The sequence below is a fragment of the Capra hircus genome, chromosome 7, assembly GCF_001704415.2.
Source record: "Capra hircus breed San Clemente chromosome 7, ASM170441v1, whole genome shotgun sequence".
Lineage (NCBI taxonomy): Eukaryota > Metazoa > Chordata > Mammalia > Artiodactyla > Bovidae > Capra > Capra hircus.
Genome location: NC_030814.1, coordinates 80220041 through 80239104, shown reverse-complemented (window position 1 = coordinate 80239104; position 19064 = coordinate 80220041). Strand labels below are relative to the sequence as shown.

General features: G+C 36.3%; 1 protein-coding gene and 1 pseudogene across 3 annotated transcripts in view; one reads left to right on the top strand and one right to left on the bottom strand.

Moving 5' to 3' along the window:
• CEP120 (centrosomal protein 120) overlaps window positions 1-18850 on the top strand; it is an 86087-nt gene extending 67237 nt beyond the window's left edge. For all 3 annotated transcript variants that reach the window (XM_018050684.1, XM_018050682.1, XM_018050683.1), the window contains exons 19-21: window positions 4479-4577; window positions 13870-14015; window positions 17122-18850. In XM_018050684.1, the coding sequence (XP_017906173.1) occupies window positions 4479-4577; window positions 13870-14015; window positions 17122-17356 (480 nt within the window). In that variant the 3' untranslated portion in view covers window positions 17357-18850. The remainder of the gene's footprint in view (window positions 1-4478; window positions 4578-13869; window positions 14016-17121) is intronic.
• LOC108636380 lies at window positions 725-4564 on the bottom strand (annotated as a pseudogene).

Genomic DNA, 19064 nt, shown 5'->3' with positions numbered 1-19064 from the left:
TTTACTCATCTGTTCAGTGTAACACAAATATTCCCATTTTTCACTGTAATGGTCTACAAATAAGTTAACATTAAGATTTAAAGTTAACATTTTTACTAAATTCACTTCTTGATTCCCTTTATAAGAAGTAACAAATAGTTTGATTTGCTTTAAGCTAGGAAATGACTCTATATGGCTTAAAAATTGGACTTTTAAAAAATAAGATAGGGAAAGCATTATAATTTAGTAGGGCACAAAGAAAACAGACATTCTACAGAAACTAAAATTGGTGTATTTAAGAACATTTGGGGAGTTCCTATTGTGTGCCCACCCCTGACTTAAGACAGAGGGAAAAATGAGAGAAAAGAATAAGAGAAAAACTATGTTATCCTTTTGAAAGGGACCTCACTTTTAAAGAGTTTGTAACCTAATTGGGGAGATTACCGAGAGAGGCTTAAATGATTGTATATAATTAAATACCAGGGAATGTGATAGAAACTCTTTGCAACTCAGAAAAAAGAAATCATTTGACTTTCAGAATATAGTAGTTTTAAGGCATCTCCATGTAGAGGTAGAATTTGAGCTGAACCTTAAGTTTTAAGTAAGCAATGAAGCAAAAAGATTGATAGGTAGTAACTTAGAAGTAACTTGGACTAAGAGATGGAGGGGGACAAAACTGGTGGTTGGTATTTCATATTGAACACCAAGAAAGTTGAACAAGTAGGATGGAAATTGTGTTTTGGTGCTTTAACACCTAGGCAGAGGAGTTTAGGTTCAATATAGTAGCTATTGTAGATTCTTTAGTAGAGAGTAAATTGATGTAATAGTGGCTTGCAGGATTTGTAGACAGAATACATTAAAGGCTGAGGAGACAAGAGAAGATGAGATGAGCCTGAACTTAGGAAATGGTAGTAAGAATACAAAAAGAATAAAACTGGAAAATATTTCAAGGGAGAAATCTATAGTTTCTTATGACAGATTGGAACTGGAGAATAGAAGATTAGAGGCAAAGACAATGCGATGCCAACAGTAGAGAATTAGGAGTTGTGGATATATCAAGGATAGAAACAGGGACACGAAAAGCAGTGAACGTCTGCTTGGTCTTCACTAGGCCCTCAATTGATGCTAGGTGCTGAGCCGAATTTTATTTTCAGTCTGTAACTTGGCTTATAATTTAAGTGCAAAAAATGTTTCCTCAAGTCTCATAGTGAAAAGTGAGTGAAGTTGCCCAGTTGTGTCCGACTCTTAGCGACCCCATGGACTGCAGCCTACCAGGCTCCTTGGTCCATGGGATTTTCCAGGCAAGAGTACTGGAGTGGGCTGCCATTGCCTTCTCCAACTAATTCGCTAGTTTAGTATGTAGTAAAATAACAGAGGCTTTGAATAAGTTAAACTGGCTAGTAACAACTAATCAGTTTTCTTCAGTGATCACTGTTCTTCTGCACAGGCAGGATAATTAATTCACAGATGGTCTTTCTGGTCTATCTTCAACTATTCTTACACCACATAATCAATTAGGGACATCTTTTTACAGATATATGAAGAGAACACAGATAGCTTTACAGAAGTTGAGTTTGTTAAATCTGTTTGTTATGACAGGGGATTTCTGACACAAAAATTGCTCACTGCAAACTGAACCCCAGAGAAGTGATGAAACAAGACAGCTGATGTTAGGAGGTATACGGGCGTGGGGTAGGGTGAGAAGTCACGGATAAATTAAAAACTGGCAAGTATCTGCTGAAGCAGAGCCACTTTTTGGGGGGCATAAGAAAAACTGATAAGCCACCATTTTGGTCTCTTTAGAGAAATCCATTTGTTGTTAAGAACCTAAGACCATTTACTACCATTCATGCTGCAAAATGCAGCAGTCACACTATTTCCAAAAGGATCTTAAAAACTACTGTAAAAGACATCTAAGAAAATAAATAATTACAAAACCATCAACATTTTTCAAAGTGTGCTCAAACAGTGACTTTTACAAACAATGTGAATTTGTTTTAAATGAAAAAAGAAGTCTGTGAAAGACCAAAGACTCATTTCACAGATAACTTATATTGCATTAATGACTTGATTAACAGTGTACAAGTAAGGGTTGTAGACCCTTTTTTAATTAGGTCTGAGCGATCAATATAAATACTGATGGGGGAGTGTTTTGTATCCCAGACTCCAATATTCCAGCTTTGTGTCCTGTCCTGTTGTTATAATTTGTAAAAATCTTAACGCAGTGATTCAGGTTTTCGTAACTTCAGTGATGTCTTGGAGGACAGTGCATCTTGGTTTGAAGACTTTGTTGTATCCGAAGGCCGGAACAGTACTCGACCACGATGATTAAATACATAAAATGATGGGTGATTCCTTAGTGTGTCAAATGTCTTATTTTTTAGTTCTGAAGTGGCATCCATGTCTTTAAACTCCCCTGCAATATGAACTATACCAAAACAGGTAACTGCAAAGGCCAGAAGCGTCTGGAGAACTATATCTATTGGCAGTGATTCATCTTCCTTTTCTGTTAATCGCATATAAGAACGATGCTGCGCAGCGGAAAAGGCTGCGTGGGCTAGGGTAAAGAGGCCGATGCCCACTAACCCCTTCCATAGCGACGGCGCCATGACTCCGAAAGAGCAGCCAAACAAAAGAAGCGAAGAGCGCCAGAGCCGTTCCTTCCTCCACCGGCGGGTGTCCGCGCAGCGCAGAAAGATGACGTCAAGTCTCATCGCTACCCACAAAGAGGGCTCGAGGTCTTTGAATGCCCTGAAATTGGGTCAAAACTTTGGTTGTGTACATTTTTCTGGGAATTTGGTGCGTATATTACATTAGAATCACAGAGGCATTTGTATCATTAAAAATAAGTTAGGAATCACTGATTTGATAGTTTGGGATAAATGATGTTTACATCTAAGATTTGTTAGCTATCACTTTGTTGTTTGTTAAGAATAAAGAAATTATATGTTTTGATTATGTGTTTTAAATTAGTGTGAATAACAATGCAAATGTGAATTATTTTGATAATCATGGCCAAACGGATGTAGCCTACCCAGCTTTTTCTGATGGAGTCAGTTTAGTGGGTAAAAACTGTCTTTCTGGTTGTCCTAACCCTCATCCTGGGGCTTGTCCAGGACACTATACTTTCTCCAAGACCTAGGGACATGATGACTTTTATAATTGAATACTATTCTTGTATCTCACAGTTATAAACAGATTTTTTTCTTTTCCTCTGACATATGTCTGGTTGTTAAATTACCAATTGTTACATAATTATACTAGACAGTTGTTTTCCGTCCAGCTAAGTAACAGGAATAAATCTTTGGGGGCACAAGTGGAAGAGATATTTGATAATCTCAGAATATTATTCAGCTTAAGACGTATGAGTCTAGTTGTGAAATGTCAGCACATTTAAATCCAAGCTCTAGGGATTTGTAAAGCAGCAAAAACCGTGACTCCGTGAAGTCATATATTACTGCAGAGAACGTTCTGGTCTTTTGTGAAGGGGTTTTGGCAATCTACTTTTCCTTTCATTTTATTTCCTCCTGAGTTTTCTGAAGTTTGAATATTTGAATAGTGTCAATTTTATTTTTCTGCAAAACATTAGGAGTTGTGTATATGGGAAAAACTAGAATTGATATTCAAAAACTACACCAGTTTAGATGAACAGTATGTTACTGTAATTCAGCCATATTATCACCTTATCACTTCAATAGTAAAACTGTCTGTTGGCTGCATGAATTTGTTTGGTACTTGGTTTGAAACTTTGAGAGAGTACATTCCAAGACCTAGCCAAGTTGGCTTCAGTTCATGCACAACAGATTGCCTGCTGCAAGTATAAATAACTGTATTTAAAAAATTGAATCTCTTTCGTGTTTCTCTTCATGTGTTTGAGGAAAAATAGAAAATAAAAGTTAGATGAGTGTTTTTAGGAGCATTGTTTTTCTTACTTGGGTTTAACATTCTTAAAATATTTTTGACTTTGTACTCTTACTAAACTGCTTTCTGATAAAACAGTTCACTGTTCTCAGAATTCTGTGATTTTTGCCAAAATGAGTTATAAAAGTATCTCTACAAGCTCTTCACTGTAAGACAAAATTCCACATAATGATAGGTCTCCAAAAGGAGTAATCTGGTTTCAAGGTCGAGAGTGTCAGCTAAATTGGAATGCTAACAACTGCTTTTTGTAAAAAACAACCAAAAAAAAAAATGTGTTTCTTTACTCTATGATCTTTGTTATATGTTTTAAATACATTTATAGTAACTGTCTGGAAGTTAAGACTGATTCAGTTCCTTTTAGTATAGGCTGTTAGGCAGTAAAAATACGACTATATTTTAAACAAGAAAATGTTCACGTGCCATAATATTTATAGTAAATTATATAACAGTTTTAGATGATGTCGTATGTTACGCTATATAAACTCTTTTCTTAAGCCAGACTCCTTGTATATATTATCTTTCAGTGATTGTACACAGTGGTATAGTGTTTCACTTGATATGATTTTAATCACTGTTAGGTTGAACTTGAAAGAAAGTTGGAATCTGCAACCAAGTCTAAACTGCATTACAAGCAGCAGTGGGGACGAGCTTTGAAAGAACTTGCCAGACTTAAACAGGTATGTAGTTTATAGCTGATGATGGATTATTATTTTTATGTCATTTTCCCTTGATTCTTTACAAGTTTGCATATGTGGCAATATGTTATGTTCAGATGTCCATATTTGAGTCTCCAGTTCTATATTTGAGATTAGGGCCTTTTTTTTTTTAATGTATTATATATAAGATCTTCCTTTCCTTAATTAAAAACTGAAACTTCTAGGTCTTTTTTTTTTCTCTCCTTAATTGCAACTATCCTCTAGCCCACAGAAAACTGGGAATAATTTCTACTTATAAAACTATCATCCTTTTTTCCCTAGTATTAATTTCTTTCTATTAGGAGTACCTTTTGGAGGGAGAACTTTAAGAACATATTTTTAAATGTTACTTCCTAGGAAGACATAGTAATTTCTTCATCAAGAAAAGGAATCACAGGGTTGCTGCTGCTGCTAAGTCGCTTCAGTCGTGTCCGACTCTGTGCGACCCCAGAGATGGCAGCCCACCAGGCTCCCCCGTCCCTAGGATTCTCCAGGCAAGAACACTGGAGTGGGTTGCCATTTCCTTCTCCAGTGCATGAAAGTGAAAAGTGAAAATGAAGTCGCTCAGTTGTGTCCGACTCTCTGTGACCCCATGGACTGCAGCCTACCAAGCTCCTCTGTCCATGGGATTTTCCAGGCAAGAGTACTGGAGTGGGGTGCCATTGCCTTCTCCAATCACAGGGTAGTTCTGCATAATTTTATAAGAATTTAAAAGTGATAGTACTTTCCTGGATTCTTTGTTACTTTTTTTTCCCCTTCCTGGCACTGGGTGACAAATGCTGTTAGCTTTATGAAAAAATTTTAATTTGGGGTATAATTTCTTCAAATTATTAAGATCAAATAAAATATGAACAAGATTTTCATTTTGAAACTAATGGTTAGTTTATTCTAAGCTTTGCTTTTGTTAAATGTGTCCATTTAAATTCTGAATGAAATTTGGTACATAGGGTCTCTTAGATTTGTTTTCTTTTTTCTTTAACATGTCTCCCAAACCATCAAATGTTATTAAACATCTTTATGGTATTGTTCTGAATGCATACCAGTGTCATAGAAGAGTATTTACTAGACTGCATGAGAATAGCACAGTTTGCCTTAACATAGCTTGTAGATGAATTGAGATTATAAGCATAAAATAATATTACAGTGAATATGTTTTATAAATGCTCACAAGACTAAGGATAGTCATATATAGTACCAGGGCCTTCTGTGTTCAAGGCACTGCCCTAAATTTATAGATAAAAGTTAAACATAGGTCTTTGTCTCAGGGAGCGTGCCATTTAGTAATAGGGAAGAAAACCATGACATTTACTGCTTAATAGTAAGAGCTCTGGAAAGAACCGCACAGAGTGCTCAAGAGGGGAAGTGTGTTTATTGAATAGAACTTAGAAAAGGCGTCGTAGAAGATGAGGTATTTGAGATGGACCTCTGGAGAACTGCTTGTGGTTTAGAGAAGTTGTTGGGCGGGGGGAGAAGTGTTGTAAATACAATGAATAGAATGATTATGGTAAAGAGGCAAAAAGTCAGAAAGCATAGACTCCATGGAGAACAGAGGAGGTCCCATTTTAGAGGTCATTTCAGGAAATAAGGACTAGAACTTAAGTGGTAGCAGTGAGAACGTGACAAAGAGGTTATTTTAAAAGATGTGATTTTGGTAGATTCTGTACAGGACGCTATACCTAATCGGATGCAGAGTGAAAAGTCAAAGATGATGTCAAGTGTTCAAGGCTCAGTGTCCAGAAAGAGTTTTCCAATAGTGGAATTACGGTTATTAAGACAAGCAGCTGATTGAGGCATGGGAAGGAGATAGGACATGCAGATTTGAACATTTTAATTTTTACAGAAAGAAATTCAGTAATCAGAAATATGGACTGATACCTGGAAGATGTTTGAGATTAAGGACAGATGAAGGAATCCTTTGCTGAGATGATAACTGAAGACATTGTAGATAGCACTTAGAATGCTTATGTTTAAGGAGGAGGAAGGAAAGCTGATAAGTCTCAGGTATTGTGCTAAGCCCTTCATATCTTTTCATTTCATCCTAAACAAGATCCAATATGGCCTTCCTTGGTTGCTCAGTGGTAAAGAATCCTGCCTGCCAATGCAGGAGATGTGGGTTCAATCCCTGGATCAGGAAGATCACCAGGAGAAGGAAATAGCAACCCACTCCAGTGGGAAATCCCACAAATAAGAGGAGCCTGGCAGTCTGCAGTCCATGGGGTCACAAGAGTCGGACACAACTTAGTGACTAAACAACAAGACCCCCCTTGTATAGCAGGTGCTGTTTACATTCAGAGAAGTTAAGTTGCACATGATCACACAGATACTAAGTGGTAAGAGTGAGGATAGAATCATATAACTCACTCACGCTCTTTCCTCTTTCCAGTGAGTGTTATGGCTTAATTCCATAGAACCCACATAAGGAAAGTATTTCAGAGTGAGCCGTGGAAGACATTAGGGATCTCTGCCTGAGTACTGAAGCAGAAGAAGTAATGATTTGGCTTATGATAAGCAAGGAAAATGCCATCATTAACTGTTAGATAGACCAGCTCTGGAAATGAGAAATTAAAGTGACTTTGAAAGAGAAGAAGCTAAGATAAAGTCATGGTGCCAAGACATTGAAGTTCCCTTTAGTTCCACAGGGAAGAATCCCCGTGGACCTGGGAGTAAGGAAATAATGTGATGAGAGTGGCTATTAAAAATAACAGAATACAACTTCTATCAGAGGCAGCATACATAGTAGTTTAGAACGTGGCATGGTGTCAAGAGAGCCAAACTGAATCGTGGCTGTTGATAACTCTGCGACTTGGGCAATTTGATTTCTCTGATTAGTCCCCTTATTTGTACAACGAAAAATCTTTCCTCCAGGTTGTCTGAGAATTACCGAGTGGTCTGTAAAGCATTAGTAGCGTTTGGTACTTTACTTTGTATGTGCTCAGTAAATTGTTACTTGTTAAAAGAACATGAGCCATAACGCTCCTGTGTCGCTACACAATAGTGTAGTGTTCTTGGTTTCAGTGGGTGGGGACCTAGTGAGATGGTAGCTCTGTATATTGATGAACAGAACAAATATTAGAAAGATTTGTGACTGACTAGCTGAAAGATAATGGCAGCAACAAAAATTTGAAAATTTTTAAGTCTAGAAAATAAGATGTTGCTATATATAATAGCTGGATGGCATCACTGACTTCGATGGACGTGAGTCTGAGTGAACTCCGGGAGTTGGTGATGGACAGGGAAGCCTGGCGTGCTGTGATTCATGGGGTTGCAAAGAGTCAGACACGACTGAGCGGATATATAATAGCTGTAGGGAAGTGGGGTTCGATATAGTTTGAGTAAGAATAGTACTTTGGATGGTAGTCGTAAGGTAGATATTCAGTAGAAATGGACAGAAGGGAGAAAAACCTACGTAAGGGCTATTTGTGCAGATACGCAGTGTGTGTCAGTCAGCAGGTGCAAAGAGGTGGGAGTGCGTTAAGTCTGGAGAAACATCTAGAGTTGTTTTATTTGTTCATTCTTTCATTAGCACGTACTTATCAGGAGCCTACTGTGTGCCTTGAACAGTGGAGGATGCTCAGTTCTGGAAGAGATAGCAGTTCTCTTCCACAGGAAAGTTCGGCTGGGAGGGCTGATACTTAACGAGAATACGGCGGGGTTGTAAGAAATGCAAATGAAGTTAGCGAAACTAATAGAAAATAAGTATTAGACAAACAAGAGGACCGTGTCATTCATTTTGTCATTCAAAGCTAAAGGAGAAATGGTTCAAAACCAATGTTTCTAATATCAGTATTAGAAAAAGAAATCCAAATTGGAAAAGAAGTGAAACTGTCACTGTGCAGTTGACATGATATGACACACGGAAAATCCTAAGGGTGCTACCAGAAAACTACTAGAGCTCATCATTTTAAAAATAGTTAGAAATTGGTAAAAATAAAAAATAGCAGATAAAGAGCAGGTAGGAAAGAAGTGGAAGACAGCACAGCGCCTACCCCTGAAGAAGTTTATGCAACTTATGAAGGATAAGAGACTAATGCAGTGGAAAATACTTATAAGGCATTACCAAAATCAGTAATGAAAAGATGGAAACCTGTTAGCTGTTGATTAGGGTGTTCCTTCTGGAGAAATTAGGAATTAATTATCAGAGCATAATTTCATTATAATTGTCACGTTTCTTGCTAAGAAATACCCATGCAAGAACAGTGAGTAAGTAAATTGATTTTTAAGTTATGTTCATATGTGTATATTGATGGATGATATTATTTTCACATTGTTTGAGGTAGTTTTTAAAATGTAAAAAATAAGGTTTAGAATATAAACATGAACTGAAACTGACTCTAAAAAAAGGTTCAATTAAAAATGCTCCCACCCAAGCACCCCCTCTCCTTCTAACATATACATTTTCATATACTTTTGCTATCTTCTGGGTTTGTCCTTTAATTCCTTGTTTTCTATTTACCCTTTTTTCGTATGTTTTTTCTACCCTCTTGCCTAAAAACCATTAGCATAGTAATTTTAGCTATTGGTACCTAATAACAGAAGACATCACAAAAGTTCAGATGCGTCTTTTAAGTTTCTATAAGTGAATTAAAGAGAAAACAGTGTTAAATTACTGATTCAGATGTCTGCTTCATGAAAAAAAAGAGTCTCAAATTCTTCGAGTGCAGTAAGCGTCATTGCAGACCACTTCTATTCCTTATCCCGCAGACTTTCTGCTTTAGAAACAACACTGTAAACGAATTTCGGGGTCACTAGGAATTGCTGATGTTCTACAGGCCACGTTTGAGAGATGCAGCACTTTCAAAATGTAATAGACCTTGGGATTGCCATAGGGACTTGTGCTCTGCCACCAACTGTTCTTGGAAGATTAAAATTAATTACTTCATCAAATAGGCACAATTTATATGTGTGAAAATTACTTCAGTTTTTTTCCCTAAAACTTTATTAAAAACACATTGTGTTTGAATATAAAATTGGAATCCTCTATCTGCTTTTGTTCAGAGGATTGTTTGTGCAACTTCTTGTTTAAATTGGATTAGTACCATGTTAATTTTACATTGCCTCTGGTGAATAGCCACGGGGCTATAATCTCTGCCAGTAATTTGTCACAGCAAAATCCTCTGGAGGGCAGTACAAAACATTTGTGTAGTGCGGATTAGACGGCGAAAGCCGTATCTTAGATTGTTAATAAATGTTAATGACAAAACCCAGCTGGTAAAGCTTGGAAATAAGACCTAATGCTTGGTGCCTATTGCCAAAAGAATGTTTAAACAGAGATTTCCATTACTCAAAGGTGACCTCGTATAGTCAATTGGTGAATTTAAAAAATCATAATCTTCCAGTTATTTAGAAAAAAAAACTTTTCTTCTGATTCATAAGTATAAAAGCCTGTGTTTTTTCATCTTGTAAACTTTTTTGTTCTTGGGTAAACTGGGTAGGCAACAGCTGTAAAATATAAATAAGTGTAACATAAAATGGGTCCTAACTTAGACAAGGAAATGATACCCATACATTCTGGATTTGCTATCTTTGGTATGATGTATAACACTGACTTTGAAGAGTTCTAGTTGTCAGACACTTAAGGGGTAATTTAGTTTCTTTCCTCTCCCTCAATTCTAAGATTGTTACTTTACTGTGTCCTAAGTGCCATATTTACTTAAAAACATTTCTTGACACATTAGAATATAGTTATGGAGGAAGAATAATAGCCACTACTTTTTAAAAAGAAATGAATCATCGTTAAGAGATATGAATTTGTTGTTCTGGGCAATTTAACATTTTCATCATGTCTGATACATTTAAACTAGGTATGTTTGTTCGCAGGACAGGAAACAGAACCAAGATTTGGGTAGGACGTGGGCCCCTTACCATATTTGTGCACAGTAGATCTGTTTAAAACTGAGCTGATATATTTAGTTAAAACAACACAGACTTCATTGGCTGACATCAGCACTATCTTGTCCAGCCTCCTGCTTATCCACTCAGAGTAATTAATTTGATTAATTTATAAGTAATTTAGCCAAGGATGGGATGTAAATCTTTGTTTAAGAAAACAGTTGGAGGTCCAAGTCTTGGTTAAAAACTGTGTCTTGAAACCATCCAGGCCCTCCTACTGACTTGTCAGCTCTGGGTTATTTTCAGAAAACTTGACTTGAGTTCCTTAGTTCAGTTGTAAGTTTTTTCCCACAGACTTACATGGTCTGTGTGAGTGGGAGAGTAAGTAGTGGCCACGTTTTAGCCGCTGTTTAGTCTAGTGTATGTGTGTTTACATCTCCTCTCTGGATTTATAGGCAGCCAAGGCAAAATAAAGCTTATACTCACTTGATTGAGGAGCCTTTCACCCACAGCACCTGGCGGCAGAGGAGCTCTCCTCGGCCCTCGAGCTTGTGTGTGCATGTGTGGCTATTGCTAGTGCTGCACACTGGATTAAAACTTCAGGGCATGTAAAGGCGTTCCCTGTGGTTTAGAATTAAAGTGTTTCAAGTTTCATAATGTTACAGTTTTACAGAGTAACCTAAAATTAAATCATTGACCCCCTCCCCCCGTTTGCAATTGTATCTGCTCACTGTAAAAGAAAAAAAAAAAAGTCCAAATTTTTTGCAGCATAACATACAAGATGAAAGTCACTAGTAACCTTATTCAGATAAGGTCACTAGTAACCTTCAGCCAGATATAACAATCCACTGTGTTGTCTGGATTTCTTTTCCTTTATTTTCTTAATAATTACTTTTGAAATGAAACACGTAATATGTTCCAAAAAGGGAATCAAAGAAGATTCTTACGCTCCTCAACCCCCACCTTCTAGTTTAAGAAGCAGCATTATCAGTGCTGTGTGCCTTTTCCCACCTGCATCCTCTTCACAGGTAACTGCTTTGCTGACTTTGGTATTTATTATTCCTTTGCTATTTTTTAAATAAGATTATAAAGATACTAAAAATATCGGTAAATAATACTATTTACTTTTGCATGTCTTTAAACTTTATATACATGGAAATACTCTGAATCATTCTGTGACTGCCTAGTGTGATTCAAAGTGGTTTTCTGTGATTTAACTATTTTGATGTAGTAGCCTGATTTTATTTTTACTGGGTCACACAACTTAAACATATAGTAAGACAACACTGAAAAATTTTTTACATGTGAGCATTTCTGTTTCTGTCTAAAAGTAGAACTTCTGGGTAGTAGAGTTTGCTCATTTCTGCTTCACTAAATGTTGCCAAATTACTTTCTGAAGAGGTTGTACAAACCTGCAGTTCCCAAGAGGGGTGTATAATTGTTATTCTTCACACCATGTCGAACACTTGGCTGTTATCAGATGTATAAATTTTTTCTAGTTTCATGGGTGTGAAGTGGTCTCACTCTATGGTTTACTTATTTATTTCCCTGATTATTGACTTTGCACATCTTTTGTTTATTAGACTTGCATGTAGAATGTCTTTTTGTTTTTTGCTCAGTAGAAATCAACAGATTTTGCAATCACCAGACAGAAAGTTAGAAATAACTACCAGAAAATAAGTGATATGATAGAGAAGTGTATTAGAGAAGTGGAACCTTTTCAGTCATGTAGACATCCTGGAACGGAAAAGTTTTACAGCGGAATTGTAAATTCAGTAGATGAATTAATAGCAGAACCAAGGATATGTGAGCTGAAGGTAAACCAATAAAAAGTATCCAAACTGGAAGAGAAGAAAGGATAGAAAAGGCAGCACAGAGCATGTGGCACCCAGGATCTGAACATGGAGCTGGTTACCTCTTGTGTAACCGCTGGTCTGCTTGGGCTGCTGTAACAAAACAGCACAGACTGGATGGCTTGCAAACAACAGAAAGTTGTTGCTCACATTTCTGGAGGCTGAAGTCTGAGATCAAAGTGTACACACAGGTTCTCTGTCTGGAGAGGATCCACTTCCTAGTATATAAATAGCCATCTTTCCACTGGGGAACTCTACTGAGGTTCTTTTTTAAATTAAAATAGTCAAACAGCTAGAACTCATCAATGAATTTGGTAAAGTTGCAGGCTAAAAAATTAATACACATAAATCTGTTGCATTCCTATACACTAACAATGAAAGATAAGAAAAAGAAATTAAGGAAACAGTCCCATTTATCATTGCATCAGAAAGAATAAAATACCTAGAAATAAACCTACTTAAGGAGGCAAAAGACCTATACTCTGAAAATTATGAGTACTTTTCATCAGTGTAAAAGAATGAAAGAAATCAAAGATGACACAAACAGATGGAAAGATGTACCATGTTCTTGGATTGGAAGAAACATATTGTGAAAATAACTATACTGCCCAAAGCAAGCTACAGATTCAGTGCTGTTCCTATTACACTGCACAAACTGTTTCAGAAACTAGGAATAGAAAATAATTCTCACTTAGAAACAATGAGACCACCATTATCTTCATTCTAAAATCTGACAAGCATGTTATTATAATATTAATTGGTCAATCTCATGAACTTACACATAAAGCTTGTAAGTAGCACAACTGAATTTATTAAACAAAGGGGACATTGACTGTCACTTAAAAAGTGAAATCAAATGCTCTTATCAGAAATGCAGAAAGTCAGTGCCTGTTCATAGTAACAATGTAGAAAGGTTCATGAGATGACTATGTTAGATGACAGGATGTCTTACTGCAGCATTTGAAAATGTCTGTTACTGAGACAGTGGTTGACTAAATCATGGAATATCCATTCTGTGGAATGTTACACATTTATATAAAAGAAATTTTATGTGCATAGATTTTTTGTGAGTCTGAAGAGTGGAAAGGCATATTATTTCTTGAGATAGGAGTGAAATTAATTACTAGTACAGGGGCAGTTATTGAATTTTTCTTGGTAACTCTGTATAATTTGTATTTTATATAATTACTTTGTATACTTTATCATTCCTTTATAATTGTAATTTCTTATATAATTTTATATAATTAACCATTTCTTAGATGCTACTCTTACCATTGCTCTTGTGGCAACTTACTGTGTTGACAGCAGACTCTTTCTTGCCCTTAACTTCTGTTATCTTATATTCAGCTAACCTCAGTCACTGATTGGAACATGAGTGGTTATGGAACATGAGTGGTTATGGCTTATAACAGGAAGGGAAGTCATGGAAAAGTTTGTAAAGAGAACATGGACATTTCTAGATAATATGTGTCTCCAGAACCTGCAGTGTATGGCTATATCATGGGTACAGTCAAGGAAGGTTATAATCACAAATCAAAGTCATGTAAGTATATGTATTCCTAACATTAGAGATCTGGCTTGTTTCTTTCAAGCGAGAGCAAGAAAGTCAAATGGCTCGTCTTAAAAAACAGCAGGAAGAATTGGAACAGATGAGACTACGTTACCTGGCCGCCGAGGAAAAAGATACAGTAAAAACCGAGAGACAAGAATTGTTGGATATAAGAAATGAACTGAACAGGTATAATGATTAAAAAATTACTTTCTTTTCCATAGTAATATGGAACTCAAGTTCAAGTAGTACAACTCAAGTTCAAATAGTACAACTTTTTATTTATTCATTGGTCCAGGGAGAGTACAACATCAAGTCTAAGAATAAGGGACATCATTTCTAAAGTGTAGCTAAGTTATAGAATAGAAAATCTTTGCCAAAGACCATTACTCTCACATTTTTTTTTGCCATGAATGTAGCTCTGTTTAGCTTTTTTGTTTCCATAGCGTTAGTACTTTAAATTTTATTCCTGTGTGACTATTTCAGATTTATTGCAACTATTTCAAGGTAATTAATGATAATAAATTTAATTATATAAAGTATAACAAATTTCAATATTGTTATAGTATATATATAAATAATAGATTAGCTCTTAATTATTGCCCTTATTGTGTATCAGCAGCTATTTTAAATATCTCATATGCCTATCTCCACTGTTGTTTTTTTTTTTTTTTAACTCTGCAAAGCAACTTTTTGAGGAAGATATAATTAATCCCATTTGGAGATGAGGAAACTGAGTTTTAAAGAGATTTAATTACCCCTTCCAAGGTAGTAAAGCGTCTGCCTGTAATGCGGGAGACCCAGGTTCAATCCCTGGGTCGGGAAGATCCCCTGGAGAAGGAAATGGCAACCCACTCCAGTATTCTTGCCTGGAGAATTCCGTGGATTGAGGAGCCTTGTAGGCTACAGTCCACGGGGTCGCAAAGAGTCGGACATGACTGAGCGACTTGACTTCACTTTCCGAGGTCACACAGCTAGTACGTCAGGGGGCCAGAGTTTAGATCTGATGCCAGAGGTGGTATTTGTAACGACTGTGCAACACTGGGCTTCTCTCTAGCGTCACGGTATGGTACTCCTAGTTACTATTTTAAGTATTTCGTGTTAGAAAAGTAATCGTTAGGAAGCAATATTAGAACAAATTAGTGTCTCTTTGGAGGAGAATGTAGGGGAAGACTTTTAAAGTTTATCAGGAGACTAGTATTTTGTTACAGCGAAGCATACTGTCTTAGCTCGGCTGGCATAACAAAATACCATAGATTGGCTTAAACAACAGAAATTTAGGAGGCTAAAAATTCCAGATCAAAGCACCAACAGTTTCTGGTGAGGACTGTCTTCCTAGCTTTTAGACAGCTGCCTGACCACTTGTCCTCACAAGCTCTCCCATGTCTCCTGTAGGAAGTGCACAAATTGCATCATGATGGCCCCTGGCTCATGATGTCATCTAAGCCTAATTCTCTTTCAAAGGCTCCATCACCACACACCATCGCACTGGGGGTTGCCTCATATTCATTCAACATATGAATGTGGGGAAGACACAATTCAGGACATAGGACATACATTGACAGACTACCCCGTGATATATCCCTACACAAACTGGGGAAACTCAGTCACTGTATCTGGTGGGTTTGGAGCTGAATTACACAAATGCATTTAGAATAAATATTAATGTATAAATATCAGTTGGAAAAAGGTCAAGGTCTTTAGTGCATGCTACAGGGCTCAGTTCACTCTGTTAGTCTCTTAATTCAGCAAATACTTATTTGGTGTCAACCGTGTCACAGATCTGGAAGATGTTACGAATTAATTTTAAGATGCCCCTTGCTTCCAAAATTTTGCTACTGTATATAGCAGTTTAGCAAATACATATTAAGCCGCTACTCTTTGCTCAGTACTGTTTTGGTGATTTAAATGAAGATAGCCATGTTCCTGTCATATGTGTAGGTCATACGAAATTAAATCTTATTATTAATCATCCCCATGTATTGCTCCATTTTATCAGTGTCCCGTTAAGCACTTGATTTCCTCCCGAGTCCCAAACCCAAAGCACAGGGCCCTATTTTTTATTTTCTTTCTTAGAACAGATGGAGGTATTTGGTGTCCTGTTTGGACTGTACACCTCAGTTACTTATTCTTTTGTGAGGGATCTTAGGAGTCAGTTCAGGTTTCAAAGAGTCATATGAACAAAAAAAACTGTGCGCTACCACTGATCCTGCACCCTTTCTGGCGTCCTGCAGAACTCTTCCTGGCTCTTCCTCTCCCCCACACCATACGTAATTTCAGAACTGGTTCTCATTGGCTTGCTTACTGTGAAGGCTATCTAGAAGCAGGGACTTAGATTCAGCTGTTTTTTATCTTCTTTATAAAGACAAAAGTCAGGAGTAGTTGCAAATTAAAATATTTTTGTAGCTAGTTACTTAGAGAAGTATGAAGTTGTATCTTAGTTGTAGATCCCAAATCAAATTAAAACCTACTCCATGTCCAAACTAACTTAGTATACTAAGTGATAGTAATGTCAGGTATACTCCCCATTTTCAAGGTAATGTGATTGATAATATCCCATTGGAAATACCCAGATCCCAGGCTGGCACCTGCTCCCCTTTCTTCATCTTTTAGATAAGATCTTCATAAACATAACTTGAAGCTATCCAAACTCTTAAAAGGTGCACACCCTAGATTCGAGCATTCACATCTAAAGAATACCACTTTCTACAAATAATATTTATATAAGCTCCATAATAACAGAAACTTTTCTTGATTTGACACAGTATCCCCCAAACCTAGCACCTTTTGGTATGAGTATTTGTGGGATAAAGTTAGAAGAAAATTATGTTCAAGAAACAATAACAAGGGCTTAATTACAACCTAAATATCAATAATAATAATATAGGAAAATACTCTTTATATTAATAATAGTGAAAATATATTGATAATTGTACAGAATTACATATATTCAGTTGCTTTTTAGAAAACTTTAAAATGCATGCATTTTTTAATTGAGAAGAGATATAGAAAATTACTTAGATTGGTTACCTCTGGTTAAGATGATGATTTTTTTCCTGCATATTCCCAAAATTTCTACAGTTTTCATGTATTTTATGCAAGAATTGGTTTTTAAAACTGTCTTTTATAAGTGTGCTAACTCTAGCTAGCCAAGTAGGTTTTTGTTTTCTTCCTGAAAATATTACTGAAAATGTATTTTACCATTGAGTCATTCTGTTGTTAAGTGGCGGTGTTAACTAAAAACCAGAACAGTGTGTGCAGCCTGCTCGAGTGGCCTGTGTTCTTGACTTCTCAGGTTAAGGCAACAAGAACAAAAACAGTACCCAGATTCCAGAGAGATTGCGAGTGGAAAAATGGATGGCCCCCATGGCAGTGCATTGGAAGAAGGTTTGGATGATTATTTGACTCGCCTAATAGAAGAAAGGGATACTTTGATGAGGACGGGTGTGTATAATCACGAGGATCGAATAATAAGTGAACTCGACCGACAGATCAGAGAGGTTTTGGCAAAAAACAATGCCAGTAACTAGTAACATTTTGAAAAACTTTGCCTGAGACTCTGGGTCTAAATTTTAATTGTAAAACCCTCAAAAGAAGGGAAATGGCTGTTTTAAAATGCAATTTTCAATTTTTTATAAGCAGAATTTTGTACGTTATTGTATAGTATTTATTTGGTTTTATTTGCCGTGTGCTACCTCTCCCACCCTGGTTTATGTATAATTGTATTTTATATACTCATTTTTTTAAAGATGTCAGTGTTTATCATTTCATGGCTAACTTTCAAAACAGCTTTTCTCTAAATTTGTTCTCAGAGAAATGACTATACTAATTTCCAGTTACATAATTTTTTATGTTGAGCCAAAAGAATGTATGTTGCACTTTAAAAATGCTGTTCATTTGAGGAGATATCTTAAAAGTTGATACCACTTAAAATCCAACTAGTTTTATTTAATTCATTTTAGATTACCTTTTTTTAACATTTGTGATCTATTGAGTGACAAATTAGTCATTTATTTAAAATAAAGTTAGTACAGATTAAAAGTGTTTCAATAGCTGTTAAATTTTCAAGCTTTTAAGAATATGAAGTAATAGCTTAATAAGTCTTCTCTGTCAGTCTCCTGCTCAAGATTGCATTTTTTTCTTTTGTTGGAAAGAGATTTCATTGTTCAGTAATAGTAATACTAGTTGTTAACATAAACCCTCTGTAATAAAGCATGAAAGCAGACGCATAAACGCTTCAGCTAAGAAAGTATAGTGGAAACCTATTTTTGATTTTCCCTAGTTTTAATCAATCTTTTACAAAAGTACATGAGACTAAGTCATCGTATTGGTGTAGTGCCATGTCAATATAAATTTTTAAGGATTCCTTATGTAAAATTGTTCAGAGCAAACATTTGCCCTCAGAGCAACACTTTCCACTTCCTTTTACCAGGTACTGAAAAGGTTTAATTAGCAAATTCACAGATTAGGTCAGCTTTACAATAGACGTAGTTAAAAATTTCTTACTCGCAAATATAATAAATTTAAGTATATACTTTAGGAAGTATATACTATTTACTGATAACTTCCACAGAAGCAGAATAGGCTATTTTCTGTTGTTTTCAAGGAGATGTATTTCTTGTTTGGGAAATTATTAAGTCCCTCCATGCTTTATATTTTCTTTTTTTCCCTTATTACCAAGTGCTAATCCCAAAACAACCCAACAGTAAATACAGAAATTACTGAATGAGAGAGTAATGAATATGAGACTTATAGAAAGAATGTGAAGCATTAATCATGGCTAAACGTGCTCTCTCAGTGATCTTTGCGCCACATGAAAGGTGCTCTTTTGGTTTGGGAAGGTCTCGGTAAGACACTGCGGCTGTGCCTTCAGCTGCCTTGTGTGCTGCGCGTGGTGCTTTCAGACACTAGAGGGGGCCTCAGATTAAAGAGACAAAAGGGACACTTCCAAAATGCGTGTGCGGTTCGCCTTCTCTAATCTTTTGGCTATGTATTTTATCGAATAAAAATCATAATTGTATACATCTTTGAGTTTCTGAGCAGTCGATTACTTTTTTGTTAAATAAATTGGGCTAGTGCTTGTCACGTCCTGTTTCAGGTAACTAACTTTGTATTTTTGGTATTTAAATGTTTACATTGCAGATACCTTGCTATGTTCTAAAATTGATTGGGAGAGTCTGAAACTTTAACACCTTTTTGTGGTCCTTCAGCACCAGACATTTCATTGGGCAGCGACAT